The 25,814-nt window shown below is 38.5% G+C and overlaps 1 protein-coding gene across 1 annotated transcript in view; it reads right to left on the bottom strand.

Moving 5' to 3' along the window:
* The window catches only part of TRIM24 (tripartite motif containing 24), a gene marked incomplete at its 5' end in the record, with an annotated part of 63,271 nt that extends 37,668 nt beyond the window's left edge, over nucleotides 1–25,603 (bottom strand). The window contains 5 exon segments of the mRNA XM_014586483.1: nucleotides 2,889–3,003; nucleotides 7,826–7,942; nucleotides 16,009–16,141; nucleotides 22,032–22,179; nucleotides 25,485–25,603. Coding sequence (XP_014441969.1) covers nucleotides 2,889–3,003; nucleotides 7,826–7,942; nucleotides 16,009–16,141; nucleotides 22,032–22,179; nucleotides 25,485–25,603 — 632 coding nt within the window.
* Between the last annotated feature and the right edge of the window lie 211 nt (nucleotides 25,604–25,814).

Raw genomic sequence — 25,814 nt, 5'->3', positions numbered from 1 at the left:
TTATGTATTTATTATATTACACATTTTCATCATTATTTGAGAGTATATCTTCTACTTAATTGAATAAAAAATGTTGGGGGAAGAAAATAAAGGCTGGCAAGTGGCATGGTGGTGAAAGGTGCTGGACTTAAACAGGGCTGACCGTGGTTCAAGTCCTGGACCTGGCAGCTCACTTTCTCTCTTGCTCTCTCTCTGTCTTGCTATGGTCAAATTAAAAATAATAATTTTTGGGGGGCGGGGAGGATTTTGCTATAGGGTGTGTGCACTCAACAGAAAAATAGACAGAGAGATGGAAAGTGAGAAATCACCCCCAAGGGTGATGGCGACACCGCAATCCTTCTCAATTTTCTCGGGATCTTGGAAACGCATGCACACGCACCTGGCGTGAGTTTAAGCCACTGGGTCCAGTACTCGAATGGAAGTCGACTACATAGGAGGCCAGCAACATAGCCATTATACTAACTGCTGGTCCCAAAATAATGATAATTTTTTTTTAAAAAAAAGTAATTTTTTTGGTTGAGAGGTTCTTGCTCTAGGGCGCGTGCGCTCTCCAGACAGACAGAGAGAGATGTAGAGACAGAAAGCGAGAAATCACCCCCCAGGGGGGATGGTCACGCTGTAATCCCTTCTCCTCCATTCTCCTCTCGGGATCTTGGGCATGCACGCACACGCGCCTGGCGTGAGTTTTAAGCCACCGGGTCCGGGACACGAACCACGATCGACTACGTGGGAGTCCAGTGACATAGCCATTACACTGCGTTTGCATGTATGCCCAAGAACCCGAGAGGAGAAGTGATTGCGGTGTGGCCATCGTCCTGGGGGTGATTTCTCACTTTCTGTCTCTCTCTGTCTTTCTGGCGAGCATGTGCACCCTATAGCAAAAACCTCTCTAAAAAAAAAATGTTTGGTCCAGCAGATGGCGTAATGGTTATATCACTGGACCCCATTTAGTCGACCATGGTTTGAGTCCTAGACATGGCAGCTTAAAAATCTCATGCCGGGCATGTGTGCATGCAAGCACAAAATCCTGAGAGGAGAATCGAAGAGAAGGGATTTGTGTGGCCACATTCTCTGGGGGATAATTTCTCACTTTCTGTCTGCCTCTCCAGCAAGCATATGTCCCCTATAGCAAAAATCTCTCCTAAAAAAAAAAATACTTTACTGCGATACAGTGTGGCCTGCTACACTCGCAGCAGTGTCATACATATTGTATTTACTGTGTCTCCTGATGGCATTGTTTGTTCTTGTGCTTAATTTAATCTCATGCTGTTTGCCATGCTTCTTCTGAAAGAACAAGATGCAGAGGTGGAAAATAGTGACAGTGACAATCCTGACCCTGTGTAGTCCTACACTGTTGTATGTTTCTGTCTTAGTCTTTAACCAAAATGCTTATAAACAAATTTAAATAGAAAAAGCATATAGGGACCAGCACTTAGCGTAATGGCTATGTCGCTGGACTCTCACGTAGTCGACCGAGGGTCAAGTCCTGGAACGGTGGCTTAAACTCACACCGGGCGCGTGTGTGTGCGTGCCCAAGATCCTGAGAGGAGAATGGAGGAGAAGGGATTGCGGCGTGTCCATCCCCCCTGGGGGGTGATTTCTCGCTTTCTGTCTCTGTCTGGCAAGCGTACAGGCCCTATAGCAAAAATCTCTCCAAAAAAAGAAAAAGAAAAAGCATATAGACTAAGGATACAAAGAAAGAAAATACTTTATACAGCTGTACAACTGTGTTTTAAACTGTTATTATAAAAAAGTCAAAAGTTTATAAAAAAAAATAAAAAATATGGACCAGTCCATGACCTGGTGTTTAAGGTAGCTGGATCTCACATAGCTGATTACACGGTTGAAGTCCTGAATCCAGTGGCTTAAAAAACATATCAGGTGAATGTGTGTGTGCCTAAGAGAGATAAATGAAGAAGGGATTGTGGTATGACTGTCCCTGGGGAGGTGTTTTCTAACATTCCTTTCCTCTTCCTGTATCTCTGGTGTATGCACATGCCCTCTGATAAAGAAAATTTTTTTTAAATTTAAGTTTACAAGGTAAAAAGGTTACAATAAGCTAAAGTTAATTTATTATTGAAGAAAATGTTAAAAATAAATTTAGTATAGCTTAAATGTTCAATGTTTATAATATTTGTAGCAATACGTAACAACATTCTAGGCATTCACATTCATTCACTGACCCAACCAGAGCAATTTCCAGTCCAGGAGGCTTCATTCGTGTAAGTGCCTTATATAAGTTGGCCATTTTTTACCTTTTATACCGTATTTTTGCAGTGTTTTTTCAATGTCCAAATGTGCTTAAATATACAAATACTTAGCACTATGCTATAATTGCTACAATATGCAGTATAATGATGTGCTACATAGATTTGTAACCTAGGACAACAGGCCATCCATGTAGCCTAGGAGTTTAATAGGCTATACCACCTGGGTCTGTCAAAGTATACGATATTCACAGAAAAATGAAATTGCCTGACGCATTTCTCAGGAACTGTCTCCGTTGTGAAGTGATATGACTGTGTAACCAAGGGTGTGTCTTTCAGAAAATTTTTCTCTACTGTAATCCTCTGTGCTGCAAAGTCGCCACTTCAATCTCTAAAATGACCCATGTCTTCAACATTCATGGAGATCTTCCTAAGTCAAGGCATCAAGCTATGTTTTATGAAGCGAACAATGACAGGAAAGATATTCTCAGGGTAACATAAACCAATAAACTGTCAGCTACAGAGTACAATGCCACAAAACAAAACGTGGAAATGAAGAACTATTATTAAATCATAAGTGGAAAGACATGAAAGTGCTATGACTTCAAATGGAAAAAAAAACAAAACACTAGAAAATACTGTTGGCCCACTGCAACACACTGCCCACGAGCAGGGACTTACCTCCAGCTGGTGCAGTAGAGCTTTTCCTTTTTTGTTTATTTCTACCATCAATGTAAATATGGCAACTTTAATATCCTGTTCTACTTGCTTTTGATTTTGATTGACTTCAATTATTCTGAAAGTTAAATGAAAGAGAAAAAAACATATATAGTTTAAAGCATTTTTAACAACATTTAAAATGAATGTTTTACTGTCTAAATCAGTCGAAAGTGTTTTTAGCCTTTGAAAACTGTGCTATTTCTGAGAGTACTTCAGTTTAAATTAGCTTGAAGATGAGATGGCAGAAATATTCTTCTGAAAAATATAGTCGCTAATTTCAATTTTTAAAAAAATAAATAAAATGAAAGGAGAAGAGTGAGCACATTTTAAGAGAAAGTATGATTAAGAAAGATAACTATGTATGATACTTGGGGTTGACAGGTGATGTGGTAGTTAAGGGTACAGGACTCCCACATGACTAACTGGGGTTTGAGTCTCAGACCTGGCAGCTTGTGTTCTCATTTTCTCTCTCATGTTCCTTCCTTACTTCCTTAGAGGGACAGTGGAAGGAAGGAAGGAAGGAAGGAAAGAGAGAGCGAGAGAGAAAGAAAGATTCTTTTTCAAAAAAATTACTATAATAATAATAATAATAATAATAAAAGCTAACAACAACAAAAAACCTCAACCTAAAAGAGTGGAAGAGGGCAGACTAAAAAAGAACTTAGATACAAGATAAAGAAACTGTTTCTGAACAAGGACTGTCCTATTCACTGCAACTAAGTAGAAAAGTATAAATGTGATACTCTTATCTTTGGAAGAGTTACAATAATCATTATATCTCAACAGAAGCCAAAGACAACAATACCAGATTGCTACTTTTAATGACACATTTATCTCAACATCAACAACCAAGTAACTACTTATGTTGCATGAACAATATATTTTCTTGCTTTGACTGGAGAAAATGGGAATGCTACTGTATTTTCTTACAGATGAAAAGGAGAGAAAACAGTACCACACCAGAGTATTTTATATAAGCAGAAAACAGTAATAGGGAATCCACTAAACATTATGAGATTAAAGAAAAATCTTCATTTCTATGGTTTGCCTATACTAGCATCAAAAAGTCAAAATGCAAGTGGGGAAGTTCTTCAAGATAATTGCTTGATATTAATAACTGCTATGGAATCAAAGAAACTAGATAGGCTGGGAAGCATCCAATGTCAGAAAAATGTAAATCTTCACCACAGTAGACTACAATGATTAAGGAAAATCATTGCCGTATTTGAAAAATGCATAAAAATGAATCAACAGCAAAGTTAGTCCAGTGTATTTAATCATGTAAACCATGAAGTATACAAGTAATTGGAATCTAACAAAGGCTCTAATTTTTTTTTCTTCACTATGGGGTGTGTGTGTGCTTGCAAGAGAGACAGAGGGGAAGAGAGAAAGTCAGAAATCACCCCCAACCCAAAGAAATGGCCACACCACAATCCCTTCTCTTCCACTCTTCTCCCGGTATTTTGGGCATGCACATATACACATGTGCCTGGCATGATTTTCAGTCCCTCGGGACCAGGACTAGAACTGAACATTAGACCACAGGAGATTTAGCACTTTAACATCTACACCAACAGCTGGGCCAAGAACCCTTTGTTTTTTAATTGAGACTTTTGCAATAGGGCACGTGCACTCACAGGAAAGATAGAGACAGAAAGCAAGAAATCAACCCCCCAGGGGGGAAGGCCACACCACAATCCCTTCTTCCTCCAATCTCCTCTTGGGATCTTGAGGTCGCATGCATGCGAACACATACCGGGGGTGAGTTTAAGCCACTGGGTCCAGGACTTGAACTGCAGTAGACACGTGAAGCCCAGTGACAAAGCCAATATGCCATCTGTTGGTACCTGAGACTCTTTCATTTTTTTACCATAATCCAGAAACTAAAATCCTCCACACAACGATGTATTACGTAAAACCAGCATAAATCACTTTAAAAAAGAAAAGAAAAGGTAAATTTGGAGAACTCAAACTATGATTTTAAGAATTTAAAGAACTACTATGGGGGTCAGAAGGACCAGCAAATGGCTAATAGTTACATTTGCTGGATTCCCACGTAGTCAACCTGAGTTGGGTCCAGGAACCAGTAAAACCCATGCTGGGCGAATGTGAGTGCATTTATGCATGGCCATCACCCGGGGGTGACTTCTTGCTTTCAGTCTCTCTGGCAAGCGCACATGCCCTATAGTAAAAATCTCTCTCTAAAAAAAGAAAACAAAAAAAGCTATCATGGGGGCCAGCAGGTGGTATAGTGGGTACAGCACTGGACTCCCACATGGCTGAATGCAGTTCAAATCCTGAATCTGGCAGCTTGCTTTCTCACGTTCTCTCTTGGTCGCTCTCTGGTGAGAGCATAAGCCCTATAGCAAATTACAAAAACAATAATAATAAAATTAAATAAATAATCCTTTTAAAAAAGATTTTATGGTCATTAAAAGTAGGATACTAGCAAAAAGAAAAACACAAAAGAACACAACCACATATATGGTCAATTGATTTTCTACAAAGGCACCTAGGCAACTCAATAGAGAAAGAATAGTCTTTTCAATAAATGGTGTTGGAAAAAGATGAACCTCTTTATGTAAGAAAAAGTGGGCCTTGATCTGTAACTTATATTATACACACAGTGAGAGAGAAAATATTCAATCAAGTAAATTTTATTAAAAACAGTGGGATCTTTTACCCACAATTATTTTACAATTTCTACCCTTTGCCACTAGATGGTAGAAATGCCTATCATTTTCTCTGTTCATTCACTAAGTACTCTTAACAAATTTTCAACTATTTAGTATAACACAATTTAAACCCACCAATTTTTCTACTCGGCAAAATACACATTGTGATTAGAACATGGTAAAGAAAGTATTATTTGGTTGAGTATAGTTATGCGAGAGAGAAAGATAAAATGAGAACTAATAGGAATAAAATTAAAAGATGTATAATACATGATAATATATACAAGAATAATAGTAGGGCATCAAGAAAAAGCTAAATTATTTTTAAGAATCTCTTTTAGGCCCAAGTGCAACCTAAACACTGGTAACACTACACCATTGCCTATAAACCCAGTGAGCCATGAGACTCAAGAAAAAGATGGGGAGCTCGAGGATGACCTGGGCAACAATGTGGAGATCCTGCTGTAAACAGAGCTGGGCACGGTGGCAATGCCAGCTGGGAGGCCGAGGCAGGAGGATCAGCAACACAGCAAGACTTCTAATGAAATCAGGTCATACAGGGAATTTCCTGGGAAAAATACCCAAATGATCCACCACTAGCTACGTTTTAAAATAAGATTAACACATTATCGGGACCAGCAGTTAGTGTAATGGCTGTCGCTGGACTCCCACGGAGTCGACCAAGGTTCGAGTCCCGGACCCAGTGGCTTAAACTCACACTACATACGTGTGCGCGCGCGCCCAAGATCCCGAGAGGAGAATGGAGAAGGGATTGCGGTGTGACCATCCCCCCTGGGGGGTGATTTCTCAGTTTCTGTCTCTCTGTGTCTGTGTCTGTCTGGCGAGCGCACGTGCCCTATAGCAAAAACTTCTCCAAAAGAGTAACACATTATGCTGACTGGTTCTAGGTAACATGAGTCCAAAGGCCTGGTTCCATCTTTAGAACAACATTCAAATCCATTGTGAACGTTCTTTACTACAGGTTTTCCAATAACCATTTCTTGACCTATTTAGGTAGTGACACTTTTTTTTTTTTTTAATACAAAACAACAAAATAAATGGATTTCACTGGTGAGTAAAGGTTGTAATTGAGAATCATTATGGGCCCCTAAGTGGGATTTCAAAGGGGGTGGGGGAGCACTAGACAGGCCTCCTTTTAATGGAAGTTAGTGGTTTGCCCCCGAATCACTGAACTCTGAGGTGGGGACCTCTGAATGGTTTCCTTCTCTGGAGGTCACACTGTTTAAGCACTTTATCAAACCAAGAATTCAAGGTGTACACAACAGTTTAACAATCTGTCTCCTGATATTCTCAAATTACTACCTCTTTATAGTTAAAAGATAAACAGGGGATGCATATCTCATATATTAGCAAATTAAAATACCAAGAAAGTATATAATCAAGAATTAAAATTTTGGGGGGACCAGCAGTTAGAGTAATGGCTATGTCGCTGGAGTCCCACATAGTCCACCACGGTCCGCATCCCAGACCCGGTGGCTTAAACTCACGCCGGGTGCGTGTGCGTGCATGCCCAAGATCCCGAGAGGACAATGGAGGAGAAGGGATTGCGGTGTGGCCATCCCCCCTGGGGGGTGATTTCTCGCTTTCTATCTCTGTCTCTCTCTGTCTGGCGAGGGCATGCGACCTATAGCAGAAACCTCTCCCGGGCGACGCCCCGCTACAAAAAACCCCCACAAAAAAAAAAAAAAAAAAAAAGAATTAAAATGCTTGAGGTCAGCAGGTGGGGTGGTGGTTAAGGGCGCTGGACTCCCACATGATCATGGTTCAAGTCCAGGACCTGGTGGCTTGCTTTCTCACTTTCCCTCTCTCTTTCTCTCTCACTCTGTCCCGCTGGACAAATTAAAATAAGTAAATAAAGTTAAATAAAAAAATAGTATTAAAAAAAGAATTAAAATGGTTTACAATACCAACAAAAATGGTTGGTTCATATTTAAATCTTAGTGTTTTCTTTAACTGAAAAACAAAAGATATTTATAAATTATCAACACCTATAAGATAAATAAATATTAAGTAGTATGTTATATTAGTTTTTAATTGTATGGCTTAATAACCCAAAGTTCAGAGAAAGTCTTATTAACCAGATGTTAGAGCCATCTGACAGCTTAATCCTATACCATGAATTAAGAAAAATGTTCTAAAAGTGAATATGATTAATACGTTATATAACGATGTTTTATTACAATGTCCCAAATGTACATTTACCTGTTTTGGATTTGATTTCCTGTGAATTTTATGTACTTTGTTTTTTCCATCAGCTTGGTGATTAGTGTATCTATGATCACTTTCTGGTTCTGAAATGCTTCTTCTATAAATTGGTATCTGAAGAAATAAATAAAACAGTCAATTATTCTACACAAGTTAAAAATGAGGAAAAAGTCCAAAAGAAACTTCAAGTAAAAAAGATAATAAGATTAATACAACTGTATCCCTCCTCTCAAATTATCTCTCGAGAAAGAGGCAGTCGTAACACACATTATTAATGAACACTTCTTAAATTACTTTCAACGGTTGGGAAAACACATGCCATCATTCTACTCTTAGCGGCTTACAGCACTCACTTGGCGATCTGGCAAAAAATAGTCAAAGATATTATAAGCAGGATCTATAAACTATTTTGCAATTTATAATTATGAAAGTTGGCTTGGGACCAGCAGTTAGTGTAACAGCTATGTCGCCGTACTCCCATGTAGTCAACCGCGGTTCAAGTCCTGGACCCGGCGGCTTAAACTCACGCAGGGCGCATGTGTGTGTGTGTGCCCAAGATCCCGAGAGGAGAATGGAGAAGGGATTGCGGCGTAGCCATCCCCCCAGGGGGTGATTTCTCGCTTTCTGTCTCTCTGTCTCTCTGTCTTTCTGGCGAGTGCACGCTCCCTGTAGCGAAAACCTCTCCAAAAAAGAAAAAATTAAAAAAGTTGTCTATAAACCAATACTGTAAAGATCACTTTCAAACACTTGTTATAAAGTTACAAACATATACCTTTGGAATAAATGAGATGTGCTTTCATAAAGCTTTAAGCAGCATCATTGTACAATACACTTCTTTGAAAAATGTATTTAACTTATTTATGTACTATGGAAAACTAAGTGAGATTAATCAAGAAAAGTTCTAGAAAAGACAGCGATGGTGTAGAAGATACATGAGTAATTCAAAAAGTGTGATAAAAACGGAATTCAAGTACAAAAGAAATTTTAAAATCCATGCATAATTATTTTTATTCTATGCGTTTTCCCAAAACTTGTAAAAAGACCCCTTGGGACCGGCAGGTGGTGTGGTGGTTAAGGGCACTGGCCTCTCCCATGACTGACTGCAGTCTGAGTTCAGGCCTCGTGGTTGCTTTCTCCCTTTCCCCCTCTCTAACTCTGTCCCTCTCTAGTTAAATTTAAATGAATCAAGTTAAATAATTTTTTAGAAAATAAATAAAAATACCCTCATAGTTTTCTGTAAATTGTTTCAAATATATTAGAAAGTGTTTCTAAATTAATACATTTTATACACAGCAATTTAAAATACCAAAGTATCATTACATCATAAGTATAGGTTGTATAGGATTGCCAGAATTAGAAAAAGGACACCCAGTTAGCTATTTTTCTTTGTAAATCATATTGTGCATAACATGTTAAAATCTTAGGTAATTGAAGCTTTTATTTTTTAATTCAGCAAAATTTCTTTATTATACTGTCTAAAACTTGAGAGTGATATGTTAAATAAAAAGGCCAAAAGGTCACTCTTATCTTGTTCTTAATCTCCATGTAAAAAAAAATTTTTTTGGGGGGCGGGAAGTGGTTTTTGCTATAGGGTGCGGGCGCTCGCCAGAAAGACAGAGACAGAAAGCAAGAAATCACCCCAAGGCGGGGAGGGCCACGCCGCAATCCTTTCTCCTCCATTCTCCTCTTGGGATCTTGGGTATGCATGCACACATGCTCAGTGTTGAGTTTAAGCCACTAAGTCCGGGACTCAAACCGCGGTCGACTACATGCGAGTTCAGCAACATAGCTGTTACACTAACTGCTACTGGTCCCTCCAAGCAAAAATTTTTTTACTACTCCATTATTAAATACAATGTATGCTCATTTTTTCATAGATAATATTAGGTTGAGGAAATTTCCTTTTATTTCTAATTTGCTAAGACTTTATGTAATAATTGTACATTTAAGTTTTACCGAGTTTCTTCTTTGTTAAAATGGTCATGTAATTTTTCCTTCACTTTTTCAAGATGACATGTATTTCTTAACATTAATACATTCAAAATATTAAATTTAGTTTATTATTTCTAAAATAAAGCTAACTTGGTTGCAAGTATATTATAGAAAAATATAGTATTACTTGCTTTAGTCTCTTATTTCATAGAATCTTTGTTTATTTCATAGATAAAACTGGTCTGTAATTTTCCATTTTTATTCCTTGTCAGTATTTGGTAGAAGGGTTATGCTGAATTCATAAAAGAATTCATTTTTTGATGATTCTCCTCACATATCTATATAAGGAAGGTGTTATTTGTACCTTAACTTAGTTGTAGATTCAGTAGTGAAGGCATCAGGTTTGGTTTTTTTATGAGAAAGTTTTATATTATTGATCTCTTGGGTCGTCTGAAAAGTCATGATGCATTTTTGCATAGAGAAACATAAAAAAAAATGCCACCACTTTTTTGACAACCAAATACATTACATACATTAAAGGATTATTCTAGTTTTCTATTTTATCTTACATTAGTTTTGGTAAAAGTTCTATTTTGTAAGAATTTGCACATTTCATATAAAAACGTTCAAATTACTGACAGACAGCCCACTCTTGGCAGTGGTCATTTTGGCCAGTTCTCTCTTCTTAACCACTCATAAAAGGATTTGGTCATTTCTGGTCTTTCAGAAAACTCAACTTTTGGCTTTGGCTATTTCTGCACACGTCTTCATTATGTTCCTTTTAAAAGCTATTTATTTGAGGTTTAATTCGCTGCTTTCCCAATCTGGATAAATGCTGAATGCAGTGACTTTTTATCCTAAAATCTGCATCTCATGATATAAATGTGGCTTTAGCTATAAATTTGAAGGTTTGAGTGATATATAATATTTTCACTATCGGGGCCAGCAGGTTGAAGGGTGGTTAAGGCACTGGATTCCCACATGGCAAACAATGAATGGTTCTATTCCTGGACCTGGCGGCTTGTTTTCTCACTTTCCTTTTCTCTCTTTCTCTCACTGTTTCTCTCTAGTGTGCACACGTGCCCTCTAGCAAGGTGAAAAAAAAAAAAAAGGCATTTCAATAAATAATCTGTAAACAAGACAAAAAAATTATTAGGGACCAACAGTTGGCTTAACGGCTATGTTGCTAGACTCCCATGCAGTTAACCGCAGTTAGAGTCCTGGGCCTGGTGGCTTAAACTCACATTGCTTGCATGCCCAAGATCCTGAGGGAGAAAGGGACTGCAGTGTGGCCATCCCTTGGGGGGGGGGGGGTGATTTCATCTCTCTGGTGAGCGCACGCACTCTATAGCAAAAACCTCTTCATCATCCAGACCACATATTTTCTACTATCCATTGGGGATTTCTTCTTTGATAATTTAAATTAATTTATAACTGTTTATTTTGAAATAATTTCAAAGTTAACTTTGCAAGAGTACAGAGATCTCACATACACCTTTACACAGGTAAGTCGTTTCTCAAGTTTTGCCTTATCACAGTCCTTTAGCTCAGTAATGACTCAGTGTGTATTTCCAAAAAACCAGGAAGTTCTCTTATGTTAACTCTTGGAACAGTTAAGTTCAAGTAAACTGACATCGAGACAATGCCTTCATCAAATCCACAGGCCAGATCCCAATTCTGTCATTGTTTCGGTTATGTTTTACATTTGTTTTTGTTTCTCTCTAGTCTAGAATACAGGCCAGGACCAAGTATCAGTGCACGTAGTTTTCATGTAAGTATTCTTCTTCATTTTCAAATATCAGACTTCTTTTCACCATTACTATTATTTCCTTTTCTTTAAAGAATTGTTTATTTAACTCCATGTGGGAGTCTATCACCTCAACCACCATGCCACCTGCTGGCCCCAATCATTACTATCTTTTAAATTAGCTACACTGTTGTTATTATACAAGTTATTTTGAAGGATCCTTTGAAATTTAAGACATTGCCTAGCATATGATACATTATATGTTTTTCTCAGGGCCAGCAGGTGGTGTGGTGGTTAAGGTGCTGGACACTCCCACATGGCTGACCATAGTTCAAGTCCCAAACCTGGTGACTTGCTTTAGCTCTCTTTCTGTCTCTATCTCTCTGATCAAAATTTTAAAATAAATAAATGAGTAATTAAAATTAAAGTTATTTAAACTTTTTCTCTGTATATATGAAAAGAATATAAGATATTGGATGCAGTGTTCCATATGTCCATAAGGTTATCTGCTAATTATGTTATTTTGATCTTATTACTATATCTTTATATCTAATATGTGTTGTTAATTTTTTGAGTAAATTATGTTAAAATTTCTCACTCCAGATTTCTCTGTTTGATGTTGGTTAGATTGGTTACTTTTTTTTAAGAAATATTTTTTGCCATAGGGCATGTGTACGTGCCAGAGATAAAGAAAGTGAAAATTGGCCCCCAGAGGGGATGGCCGTGCCGCAATCACTTTCTTCCATTCCTCCTCTTGGAATTCTGGGCATGCACACACTTTGCACCTGGTGTGTTTTTCTTCTTTTTTTTTTTTGTTTAAGAAATTTTTTATTAACTCTATTTTTTACTTATTTATTTATTTTTAATTTGATCAGAGCAAGACAGAGATAGTGAGAAAGCAAGCTGTCAGATCCAGGACTCAAACCATGGTCGGCCATGTGGAAGCCCAGTGCTCTTAACCACCATGCCACCTGCTGGTCCCGCAGTAAGAGTTTTAAGTCGTGAGGTCCAGGAATCAAATCGCGGTCAACTACATGGGAGTCCACTGACATAACTGTTATACCAACTGCTGTTCCAGAAGTTTTATTTTTTTTAAACATCATTTTGTGATGCATATAAATTTAGAACTGTTTTTTGTTTTTAGCTTTTTATTTTTAAAATGTCTCTCTCCTTATCTTGAATAATGTATTTGTATCCTATACTAGCTCTCTATTATATAGTTATGTGTATGACTGATCTTTTCCAATTAACCTTTTTATATACTTAATTTTCAGATGTTTCTCATAAAAAACTAAATAATGAATTTTTCTAGTTTATTCTATAGCCTGAAACCTGCCTTGTAATTTTGAATATTTTACCCATGTACATTTAATATAATTACAAATTCATTTTTAGAGTATCAAGTTACAAAGGTCATATCACAGCCAATTCATTCTTTGTTGCTTTTTCTCACTTCTCTGACCTGTGTTTGGATTTATTAATTATTCTATTCCTCTTGTCCTTTGCTGTCATCTTGGTAATTATACATACTTTTACTATTCTTGTAGTGACTGCTCTAGCCATTACAAAATGTAGAACTTATTATCTAATATTATTTTGTACTTTTTACCCTTTTCCTAGACCTCCTCTCTTGCGGGAATCTTAACATATGAACTGAATATAGTTCTAACACACATGCTGCTGCGTGACACATGAATAAACACATCACACACCATCAAGACGTTTTTGTTGTTTCCTCATTTAGATTTACCGTAACTATTATTTTAATTAGTCCTACCTTTTTTTCTTCTATCCGAGGTACGTTAGAGAGGGCTTACCAAGACTATATCCTCACAGTTTTTTTTTGAAAATGTTTTGCATTTACTTACTTATTTATTGTTTTTCCCACGGGGCCCAAGCACTCACAGGAGAGAAAGAGAGACAGTGAGAAGGAAAGTGAGAAATCACCCCTGGGGTGATGGCCACTCTGCAATCCCTTCTCCTCGATTCTCCTCTTGGGATTTTGGGCAGGCGGGTGGATGGATGGATGGACGGACGGACAGACAGACACACACACCCAGCATGAGTTTTCAGCCACCAGGTCTGGTACTGTCACTGTGATGAGACATGTGCGAATCCAGTGCCTTAACTACTTTGCCACCTGTTGGCCCCTGCTTTTATTTTTAAAGAGGTGCAGGCATTACACTGCTATGCAATACTCAACCCACGTCCGACTCTCAAAGAAATATAAACACACTGAGCATGTGGTGCATGTCTATATTCTGGCTAACTGAGAAGCTGGAGTGGGAGGTTGTCAAAATCACAAGACCCTGTTGAAAATACCTGTAGCTCTATGTCCCTGTTTCATAAAAAAAATCATAATCTTAAAAACCAGTGCTTCTATCAATATTTGTTAAATAATTGCTTTCTTAATTATCCTCCTGGGAATTTGTGAAACATTTTTTTTTTTTGGAGAGGTTTTTTTTTGCTATAGGGCGCGTGCGCTCGTCAGACAGACAGAGAGACATAGAGACAGAAAGCGAGAAATCACCCCCCCAGAGGGAATGGTCACGCCGCAATCCCTTCTCCTCCATTCTCCTCTCGGGATCTTGGGCACGCACACACACGTGCCCGGCTTGAGTTTTAAGCCACCGGGTCCGGGACGCGAACCGCGGTCGATTACGTGGGAGTCCAGCGCTATAGCCATTAAGCTAACTGCTGGTTCCCTTGTGAAACTTTTTGAACATAGGTTAGATGTCTTTCATCACTACTTGAAAGTTCTCTGCCGTTATGTTCTATCCTCATATACTTCATTCTTCCACTCTCCTTTCTTTCCTTCTTGGTTAGCAATTATATCCATGTTAGATCTTCTCTAACATGGATGGGTACTGGCCCATCTTCTCTACAACCTATCCATTTGTTTCCCATGCTTTGACCTAGATATTTTCTCCTAGTTCATTAGTTCTCATTTTCGGCTATACCTGATCTATTGTTAAAACTGTAGGTTTAACTGTGCATTTTAGACCTAAACTTCCCATTTCTTTTTAAAAAAAGATTTCATTTTATTTGTTTTCATTATTTTGAATTTAATGAGAGAGAGAGGGGGAGAGGGGGAGAGAGAGAAATAAAGTGAGAAAGCAAGCTGCCAGGTCCGGGATTTGAACTGTGGTCAGCCTTGTGGGAGTCTAGTACTGCAACCACCATGCCACCTGCCAGCCCAACAATTTCTTCTTTTTCATACGGTTTTGGGTTTCGAACCAAATTCTCCATTTTGTCCTTTATCACCTAAAATTTATTAAGATGTAGTCCTGTGGGCCTTTTTATATTTTATGCTGTACTAGGTTCTATTCGTAGTGTTGAACCACCTAGCATACCTGGTTATTTCTAATTATGTGCTGAATATTCTTACATAAAACCCATTATTGAATAAATCTAGGGCCTACAGTATTATCTTTCTTGGAAGGTTTACATTTGATTTACCTTTGGGGAAATGGCAGTATTTTACTTTAATCCCACTTTAGGTTCTGAGCTTTACTCCCTGTGATGACCTACTTACTAGCTAGTTCATCTCTACCACTACAGTGTAGATTTTGAGGGTCCCAACTCAAGGCTATAGCACATCTTAACCCATTCTGATGTGTGAACTGTAATCACTGACCTCTCTGCTCTGTGAGTCTATTAAAAGTACTCCTCCATCTCTAGGCAAATGTCTCTGAGATTATCTTTCCCACACCAACCCAATCCTAGGCCAGTAATTCCTTACTATTTCATGAGCTGTAAAATTTCACATAGCTGATTTCTGTACGTTTTCCAGGTCTTCTAGTTGTCTTCACTAGTTTGGATGCTCTGAATTACTTAGTCTGCTTATACTGAGAGTCTAGACCATTAAAAGCAATACATTAGGTCAAATCCAAATCTCACAGTCTGAATCACTGGTTACCAACCCACATGTCAATGGAGGTCAGATTAAAGAGTAAGTTTTGGGAGGAGCTATAATGAACCAGAAGAGGCATGCCTCATTCCGAAGAACACTAAAGTCAGTTCCAATCAAATGGTGACACAGAACTATTAAAAGACTAAATAGTTTTAAATTTCTCAAAAAAATCTGGATTAAAAAAAAGTAATACCTCCTCATTTTACAACTGGCAACTAATTCCATACATTTCAAAACAGCATGTGGGCCAGTGTTTCTTAACTCAAAGGATCTTGGTAACCTGGTTTTGTTGGCAACGACAGGAGTCATTCCTTATTTGTTACAACTGGGGAGTAGTATGCTACTGGAATCTAACAGTTTAAAGTCGAAGGAGCTCCTCACCACCATATAATGCACAGGACAGTTACCCCGCGACAAAGAATTATCTAGTCCAAATTGTCAATAGTGTCTCATGAGAAACTCTGGTACAGGTCAGCACACTGCTGGCCAAACCAAGCATGTTTGCAGACCGCTACTTGGCCGCAGTGGTAGCAGTCCTCTAGGCCTCGGAAAGAGGTGTTATAATTCTAGGATGGAAGATGCCGGTACCTATGCTCTTTATGTTCTAATAACTGGCAGTCCCGACATGTCAGTTTGTCACATGTCTCACAGTAAAGCTTCAATTGTTCCTTTTTATGAAAAGGGCAAAACACAGGTCGCTGACTGGTCACACCAACCGCCTCTGCAGAAACAATGGGAGGCAAAAAAAACAAAAAAACAAAATTAATGTAATTTAGTAAATGATTATTAGATTGTTCATCTGAATTCAAATCCATTGATTAAAAAAGCAATTTCATCTACATCATAAATAATACTAGGTGCTACAGATTATAATATTAAATATATTTGGCATTTCAAAAGAAAATGAAAATGAGCTTTTTGCTTTGCAAAGTAGAAATCCAAATTAATTCAGGAATAAATGAAAGGGCTAAGTTTGTGCTTAAAAAGCTGTTCTGTCAAATTACAAAGTCAAGGTGGCCCCATAATGCAGTTGTTAAGTGGAATGCATTGGTGCCAGATACCACGTGGCCAACTGCACTTCACATCCTGGTCATAAGGGCTTGAAAAACCCATGTTCCACTATGCCAAAGATGCTGATGAGATGGAGAAGTGGAGGAAAGATATGCCCTGTGACCGTGACCCACGGCACTGGGGTATGGGAGGAGTATGCTTTCTTTCTTCTTTGGCAAGTATACACACTTTCTGGCAATTAAAAATCAACAAACATGGACCAACAGGTGGCCTAATGGCTACATCGCTGGACTCCCAGGTAGTCGATCGCGGTTCGAGTACTGGACCCGGTGGCTTAAAATCACACTGGGGATGTATGTGCGCCTAAGATCCCAAGAGGAGAAAGAAGAAGGGATTGTGGCGTGGCCATGCCCCCTGGAAGGTGATTTCTTGCCTTCTATTTGTCTGTCTCTCTCTGTCTTTCAGGTGAGCACACACACCCTACAGCAAAAAAACAAAACAAAAACAGAAACAAACAATTAATTAAAACAATTAATAAACAACAGGGCCAGCAGGTGGTGTGGTGGTTAAAGTGCTGGACTCCCACATGACTGACTGCAGTTTGAGTCCTGGACCAGGCGGCTTGAAAATCCTGCCAGTCATGTGTGTCCAGCATGATTTTAAAACTGCCAGTTCTGAGACTCAAATCAGAGTCAACCACATAGGAGTCCAGCACCTTACCCACCATGCCACTTGCTGGTCCTGGAAATTTCTTATTTTAACAGTGTAAAGTAATGCTAAAATAAGAAATATAAATCAATCAACTGAATTCCGTAAGATAAATTCCTAGTGACAGAATTGTTAGGTCAAAGGGTTATTTATACTGAAATAAATAACTAAGTGGTCTACCAAATAAATTATACCAATTTGTACTCCTACCAGTACAAAATAGCTATTACCTTATTAACAGGGGTATTCTCACTAGTTTTTATTTTTGCCAACTTGATAGGCACATAAAAATTTTTTTAAAGTGAGGGAACCAGCAGTTAGTGTAATGGCTATGTCGCCGGACTCCCACGTAGTCGACCGCGGTTCGCGTCCCGGACCTGGTGGCTTAAAACTCACACCGGGAGTGTGTGCATGCGTGCCAAAGATCCCGAGAGGAGAATGGAGGAGAAGGGATTGCGGCTGACCATTCCCCCTTGGGGGTGATTTCTCGCTTTCTGTCTCTATGTCTCTGTCTGTCTGGAGAGCGCACGCGCCCTATAGCAAAAATCTCTACCCCCCAAAAAAAAAAATTTTTAAAAAGAAAGAGACTTCAGCATTGTAGAATGCATTTCTTTAATAAATGTGACTGAACATCTTCTTAAATTCATCAGCCGCTTGTGTTTACTTTTTAATTATTTACTTAATTCCATTTATTATTATTTTTAAAAATTTGACCAGACAGAGATGAGAGAAAGAGAAAGGGAAAGTGAGAAAGCAAGTCACCAGGTCCGAGGCTTGAACCGAAATCGGCAATGTGGGAAAACAGCCCCTTTGACCACCATGCCATCTGCTGGCCCCACCTACTGTTCTATTTTAAAAATTGTCTGAGCGACAAGCAGGTGCTGTGGGCACTGGACTCCCACCTGGCCGATGAAGGTTAGAGTTTCGAACCTCACGGCTTGCTTGCTTTTCCTCTCTCTCTATCTCACCTACTCACTCTGTCCCTTTCTGGTCAAATTTAAATAAATAAGTAAAGCTAAAGAAAATAATTATTTTTTTAAAAAAGCAATTGTCTGCTAATAACCTCTACCATTTACCTGTCCAGTTCTCCTTCTTATTGATTTGTGCACAAATTTGATAAATTATCTGCCATAGACTTGAGAAATAGTTTTCAGTTTGACTTGATTTATGGTATTTTGTCACAATAGCTGTTTTTTATGGTTTACATTTTGAGAATTGCTTCAAGAAAAGCTTTCTCCTCTGAAGTTATAAAAAGGTTTTAAATTTTTTCCATTGTTTACTATACTTGTATGGTTTCATTTTTTATTTATTTATTTTGACTCCTCTAAAATTTCTGTTCATGATTCTCAATCCTTATAAAATGAGTCAATAGAGAATAACAGACTCCACTTCCTCATCATAATATAAGACTATAAAGTGGGAAGTAGAATGAAAATCAAAACACTGGGAAAATTTCCTTGTTCTTTTATTTTTAAAAAGGAATATTGTTCTTTTTTCATTCTTATTTTATTTATTTATTTAATTAATTGTTAACTTGAACAGAGAGAGAGAGAGAAGGAAAGTGATAAACCAAGCCACCAAGTCTAGAACTTGAACCATGGTCAGCCATGTGGGAATCTAGCACCACCACAATACAGGCTGGACTTCCTTTCTTTCCTTTTTTTTTTTTTTTTTTTTTTGGGGTTTTTTTTTTACACCATTTGCCCAGAAAGACAAGAAAGACAGAAAGTGAGATATCACCTTCCCGGAGGAATGGCCACACTGCAATCCCTTCTCATCCATTCTCCTCTCAGGATCTTGGGCACACATGCACAGGTGCCTGGCATGAGTTTAAGCCACTGGGTCTGGGACTCAAGTCGTGATTGACTACATGGGAGTCCAGCGACATAGCCATTATGCCAACTGCTGGTCCTCTCCTTTTTTTAAAAAAAAAAAAAAAGAATTATTTTATTTAACTTTATTTATAATGATTATTATTTTCCAGTTTGATCAGACAGAGAGGAAAAGTGAGAAGGCAAGCTACTAGGTCCAGGACTTGAACCGTGGTTGGCCATGTGGGAGTCCAGCACCTTTAACCATCACACACCACACCACCTGCCAGTCTCCCTTGCTCTTTGAAATAATTCATAATGCAGTGTTCAGCAATTTGCTTTTTGTAGTTATTATACATTATGGTCTTCTTTCCATATCACCATTTACACAGGTCTACCAGAGTAGTAAGCAAGCAAACATAAATAAAAATTAAAAAATTCCTTACTACCTGGTAACCATAAATGAGTATCAACAAAAGCAAAGGAGCCAGGAGGTGGCGTGGTCGTTAAGGGCGCTGGACTCCCATATGGCCGACCACAGTTTAATTCCTGGACCTGGCGGCAAGCTTTCTTACTCGGTCCCTCTCTGGTCAAGTTAAAACAGATCAATTAACTAAATAAAATTTAAAAATGAGAAAAAAAAGCAGAAATCAATATACTAAATAATGATTTAAATTTAAATACTTATAAGTTCTTTTATGCGAAATTTTTGCTATATGGCAGGTGTGCTCGCCAGAGAGACAGAAAGTAAGAAATCACTCCCAAGAGGGATGGCAATATTGCAATCCCTTCTCTATTATCATCTCAGGATCTTAGACACCCATGCACACATGCCTGGCTTGAGTTTTCTTTTTTTTTTTTTTTAATTTAGAGAGGTATTTCCTATAGGGTGTTTATGCTCACTCCCCAGAAAGACAGAGAGAGACAAAAGACAGAAAGGAAGAAATCACCCCCTGGGGGGATGGCCATGCCACAATCCCTTCTCCATTCTCCTCTTGGGATCTTGGACATGCACGAACACGCGCCTGGTGTGAGTTTAAGCCACTGGGTCCAGGACTCGAACCGGTCAACTATATGAAAGTCCAGCAACATAGCCATTTCGCTAACTGCTGGTTCCCACCTGCTGTGAGTTTTAAGCTGCCAGGACCAGGACTCAAACTGCAATCAGTTAAGTGGGAGTCCAGCAATGTAACCATTATGCCATTTGCTGGTCCCAGATACTTACAATTCTAAGTAAGAGAAATGAAAATAAGTATCAAGCATTATCTCACCAAAGTTAGAAACAGAACTTTAAAATAAAACCAAGATAACCTGTGCGAATTAAAGATAAAATTAATGAACCAACTATAAAAGTCATTAAATAGATTGAAGAGTTGTTTCTGTGATTAAAAACTGAAACGTAACTTGATACCTAGAAGGTTTGAAAAGGTAAAAGTACATAAAATTTAGTGATAAAAGGAAAATAACCAGATTCAGCAAACGTCAGTATATTGAAAGTATAGTAAAAGCACAGCACATCAAGACTGAATGGAATTTGTTTCAGCAATACAAAGATAGCTCCAGTGTTTTTAGTATTTTTGAACAGTCTCATAGCTTTCAGCTCCATCCTCCATGGATATTTACCCCATCTGGGCTTTATATGTAAACAGGATGATCATATAGCTTAAGTTTGCATGGGACATTCTGGTTTGTGCTTGCTGCTCAGGAATAATCATATAATGCTTCTTTATGGCTAAAAAAAATGATACCATGTCACCCACTTATTGACTCCTTTTATCTACTGAAGAACCCGTACCTTGACTCTTAATCCTATTTCTCCTCAAAATCCTAGAAGATTTAGATTTTCAGTGGATTGGGGTCTGGCAGGTAGTGCTGTGGTTAAGGTGCTGGACTTCCCTACATGGCTGACAAAGTTCAAGTCCCGGACATGGTGCCTTGTTTTCTCACTTTCCTTTTTTCTCTCTTTCTGGTCAAATTAATAATAACAAATAAAATAACAAATAACTAGTGATTGAAGTGACAAAAGCTACGGAGAAACCAGCAGGTAGAGTAATGGTTACACTGCTGGACTCCCTCATAGTCTACCACAGTTCCGGTCCCAGATCCGGCAGCTTAGAATTCACACTGGGTATGTGTACGTGCATGCCCAAGATCCTGAGAGGAGAATAGAAGAGAAAGTATTGCGGTATGGCCACCTCCTCTCAGGGGGAGGGGTGATTTTCTTGCTTTCTGTCTCTCTGGTGAGCTCGAACAGACACCTTATATCAAAAATCTCTCATAAAACAAACAGGGAACCAGCAGTTAGCGTAATGGCTATGTCACTGGACTCCCACATAGTCGACCACGGTTCGCGTCCTAGACCCGGTGGCTTAAAACTCACGCCGGGCGCGTGTGCGTGCGTGCCCAAGATCCCGAGAGGAGAATGGAGAAGGGATTGCGGTGTGACCATCCCCCCGGGGGGTGATTTCTTGCTTTATGTCTCTCTGTTTCTCTCTGTCTGTCTGGTGAGTGCACGCGCCCTATAGTGAAAACCTCTCAAAAAAAAAAAAAAAAGAAAAACAAACAAAAACCATGGAAACAAATAACTATGGTAGTACAATATTGTGAATGTAATTGATGCCACTGAATTGTACACAAAAAATGGTAAGACATTCTATATTAAGCATATTTTATAAATACATATACATGAGAATATTAAAAGCAACACAATAAGAACTGAGAAACTGTAATTACATGAAAAGCTAACTTACTTCGGTTATTTTTATATCAAATATTAAAACTTTTAGGCTCAATCTTTGTTACCTTAAAATTAAAAGACAAGAGAGAAAATAGGAGACTTTTAAAATTTGCTCTACATTCACATCAAATAGGAGCAGGAGGGTGGGAGTGAATGTGAGCAGAGAAGACTCCATATTAATTCATGGTTACCAACAATTTTAAAAGCTCATGTTTCGGCTGTAATATAGACCTCTTTGCATGAAAAAGAATGTTTACAAGTGTATCTAAGCAAGTCAACATATGAAGGAAGAAAAGACAATGGGAGTAAATGAGAAAAAATATAAAGAAAAGAGCTGCTATTACCTGGAGACACTTCCTCTTTCTGCCTGACAGTGTGGTCCTTTGTGAACTTCACTCTCTGATGAGCTCTGATACACGTCTTGCAGAGCCATTCAACACACTCCACACAGAACCCATTAGCTTCTGCATTGTCCTCACAGCTTGTACATACCTAATAATAAAAAATGTCATTAGTTTTTGAGAAAAATGAAAAGCTGGTCATACCACTATCACACATAAATGATAAACCAACCATACTGGATTCTGTCCATTACCTTTGTATATAAAAATAATATATAAATATTGGGGCCGGCAAGTGGCATGGTGGTCAAGGGTGCTGGACTCTCACATGGCCGACCACGGTTCAAGTCTCGGACTTGGTGGCTTGCTTTCTCACTTCCTCTCTCTCCCTCTGTGTCTCTCTGATCAAACTGGAAAATAATAATGATAATAATAATAAATAAAGCTAAATAAAATAATTCTTTAAAAAAATAATAATATATAAATATATAAAAGATAAATGAGTCTTATAATTTATTTCATTTGTGTTAGGGCATGTGCACATGACAGAAAGGGGCACCTCTGACAGGGTCTTGTCCTGCTATGATTCCCCTTCCCAGCACTCCAACTTATCAGGATCTTACACACATAGCACACACTCAGGGGTTTTCAAGCTGACCCAGGGATTCAATCCTGCAGTTAAGTTATGTGGCTTCTAGCAACACAGTTCAGTTTGCTACCGACTGTGCCAGGATAGGCCTATTATTATTATTATTATTATTATTTTAAAATCTTTCTTGCTTTCATGAATGAGAAAGACAGGACAGAAAGCACCTCCTACAGGGTGGTCTTCATATTGTGATCCACCGTAGCCTCAGTCAGATCAAGACACATATATACCTGGGGTGTTCAGGGAGTTCTACAGATGTGATTCTGGAAATTTCTTAGCCTTGCAGAACCACTATGCGACTGTCCATTATCATAACAGTGTTTGTAAATTTAAACTGAGATTTGTCATGGAAATAGTACATAAAGGCAAGAATACAAATATGTGGGCCAGCCAATGGCATTGTGGTTGAGGTGGTTGGGTCCCACATGGTAGGTGGAGTGGTCTGAGTTCCAGACTCAGCAGCCTAAAAAACATGCTGGGCACCTGTACATGCATGCCCAAAATCTTGAGAGGACAATGGAGGAGCAAGAATTGCACTGTAGCCATCTCCCCTGGGAGGTGATTTCTCACTTTCTATTTCTTTCTTACTGTCTCTTTTGGCTGTCCTCTCAGCAAGCACACAAACCCTACAGCAAAAACTGAATGTATATATGCATGTTTTCTCCTTACTTCAATGTATCCAATATTTTAGGAACTACGCTAGCTGCTGAGGAGACAGCAATCAGGAAAAGCAGCATGGACCTGCCCCATGATACCTATAGTTTCAAATATGGAACTCAGGTTCAAGTTTAAGGTCCCACACTTACTAGTGGTCTTGGGCAGGTCTAACATGGATGTTACAGAGTAGCTGTGAAGATTAAATGTGATGCTGACACACACTGCTGGAATGGTCACACTAATATGTAAGTACAAACTAAAAAGTGCCATAAAGTATTTGCATAAGAAGGAACAAGAGCACATGATGGGGAAACTAATCTCATTTCAGTGAGGTTGGAAGGTTGAGGAAAGCAAGAGGGTAAGCTGAGTCAACAATTCCTGGACGAGGGGCTGGCCGGTGATGCAGTGCTCAGGCAGAAAGGTGGCCTAGGACGCGTTTTCAGTGGTTTAGGTGAGACTGGGTGGAAATAGAGATAAGAGGATGGGTTTGAGGGAGATTTAAGAAAACTGACAGGTTTAAAGGACACACTGCACACGGAAATGAGTAAGAACCCCTGTGTTTCTAGCTAGGCTAACTCGTAGACCATGACATCATTTCTGAAAATGAGTATTAGAGCTACATATAAACAGCCACACAGACTCCCTTGTGATTGGGAAAAAAGTTCTTCCCCATTTCTCAGTAGTTGACATTAGCCAAATTCCAAATACCTGAGTAATATTTCCATAAGCCAAAATATGTCTTTCATTAGTTTTATTATCCTCGGCCTCTACCATCACTTGATACCACTGACTCCTGTTTTCTAGAAATTATTTGGATTCCTTGATATCTGTCAATCTTATTTCCCTGACTGTCCATCTGGATCCTACCAACCGTGTTCCTTTTAGATTCCACAAATCGTTATTAGATTTGGGAACTGATCTTACTTCCTTTCTTAGTTTCAACTATCACCTCCATGAAATTAAATCCCCATCATAGGGTACAAAAAAGAAAGGTAGATTCTCTATATTCACTGCTTGGGAGAGTCCCTAGAATATAAAATAAAATATTAGAAAGTAAAGTGAGGAGTATGAAGACTGACATACATATATATACTGCTTATTTAAGAAAGGTAGGCTGGGGGCTGAGAGGTGGCGTGGTGGTTAAGGGCACCGGACTCCCACATGGCTGACTGCAGTTTGAGTTCCAGACCTGGCGGCTTGCTTTTTAACTTTCCTTCTCTCTTTCCTCCGTTCCCCCCGCACCTCGCTCTCACTATATATAGATAGATAGATGAACAGATAAAGTTAAATAATTCTTTAAAAAATTAAAAAGGTGGGATGACAGTTTAAAATTATCAATAGGGGGTGGCTCTATTCAAATCTGAAAGATGGACCAGCATGGTTATGTTGCTGGACTCCCACACAGTTGACCATGGTTCAAATCCCAGACCTGGTGATTTAAAACTCACACCAGGTGCATGTGTATGCATGCATACCCAAAATCTTGGGAGGAGGAGAATGGAAGAGAAAGGGTTGCAGCGTGCCCAATCCCCCCCGGCTGGGGGGGGGTGATTTCTCACTTTCTGTCTCTCTGGTGAATGAACATGCCTTATAGCAAAATCTCTCTTTAAAAGAAGAAAGAAAAAAAAATTAGAGAAATGTTCTATTTGTTTTAGAGGCAGGAAAAGAGTGAAAAATAGTATTGACTCTCTAAATGCAACACCTTGGGTACTGAATGAGACTTTCAGAGTGATTCTGTGTGGAAAAGATGACTTTCATTAAAAATGTAAAAAAAAAAACCCTTACTATCCAACATGTTCTTCATATGCATCATTAGAGTTCATAAAGCAAAAATGATTTAATAAGCAGCTTGAAATAAATCTAATTGCCAAGACATAGCAAAATATAAAGTATGAAATAATATCAAGTAATAGAATACTTTTCCTAGAGATGATAGAGAACATGGGAATGCTACAGACTTGTGTATTGGCACCATTTTATTTCGTAAGCTGAAGTAGTCATTATTCTTCATACTATCTTTTACAATATTACATATTTTCATAGACTTTACGGTGGTCTATAACGCCTAGCTCCTTTTATTTTAGAGTCCTCTAGTATTTTAAGTGGCCTCATCAAGAGGAGTCAACAGGTTCAAGATTTAAATCACTTACCTGATTAGACTTTTCTACTGTACTGCTGGGAACCTCAGTAGTGTCCTTCACAAAAAAATTATCTATGATGTGTCTCTCTGCACATTCCTGACTACACACAGGGCATCGAATGACTCCAACTGGAAAAGACAAAATAGCAATCTAAGTTTAACACAAATATACTGAGTACGAAACCAACTTATCTTGTTGAAACTCTGAGTTCTTTTACAATGTCCACTCTTGCAAAATTCATACTTGCTTTTAATTAACCAAAAAAATATAGTTTATGGACATATATGGGTTTATTTATATTCATCACACATATATTAAATGATGCATAAATCCAAATAA

Source organism: Tupaia chinensis, unplaced genomic scaffold (genome assembly GCF_000334495.1).
Source record: "Tupaia chinensis unplaced genomic scaffold, TupChi_1.0 Scaffold000140_1, whole genome shotgun sequence".
NCBI lineage: Eukaryota > Metazoa > Chordata > Mammalia > Scandentia > Tupaiidae > Tupaia > Tupaia belangeri.
This window is presented reverse-complemented; position numbering and strand designations above follow the sequence as displayed.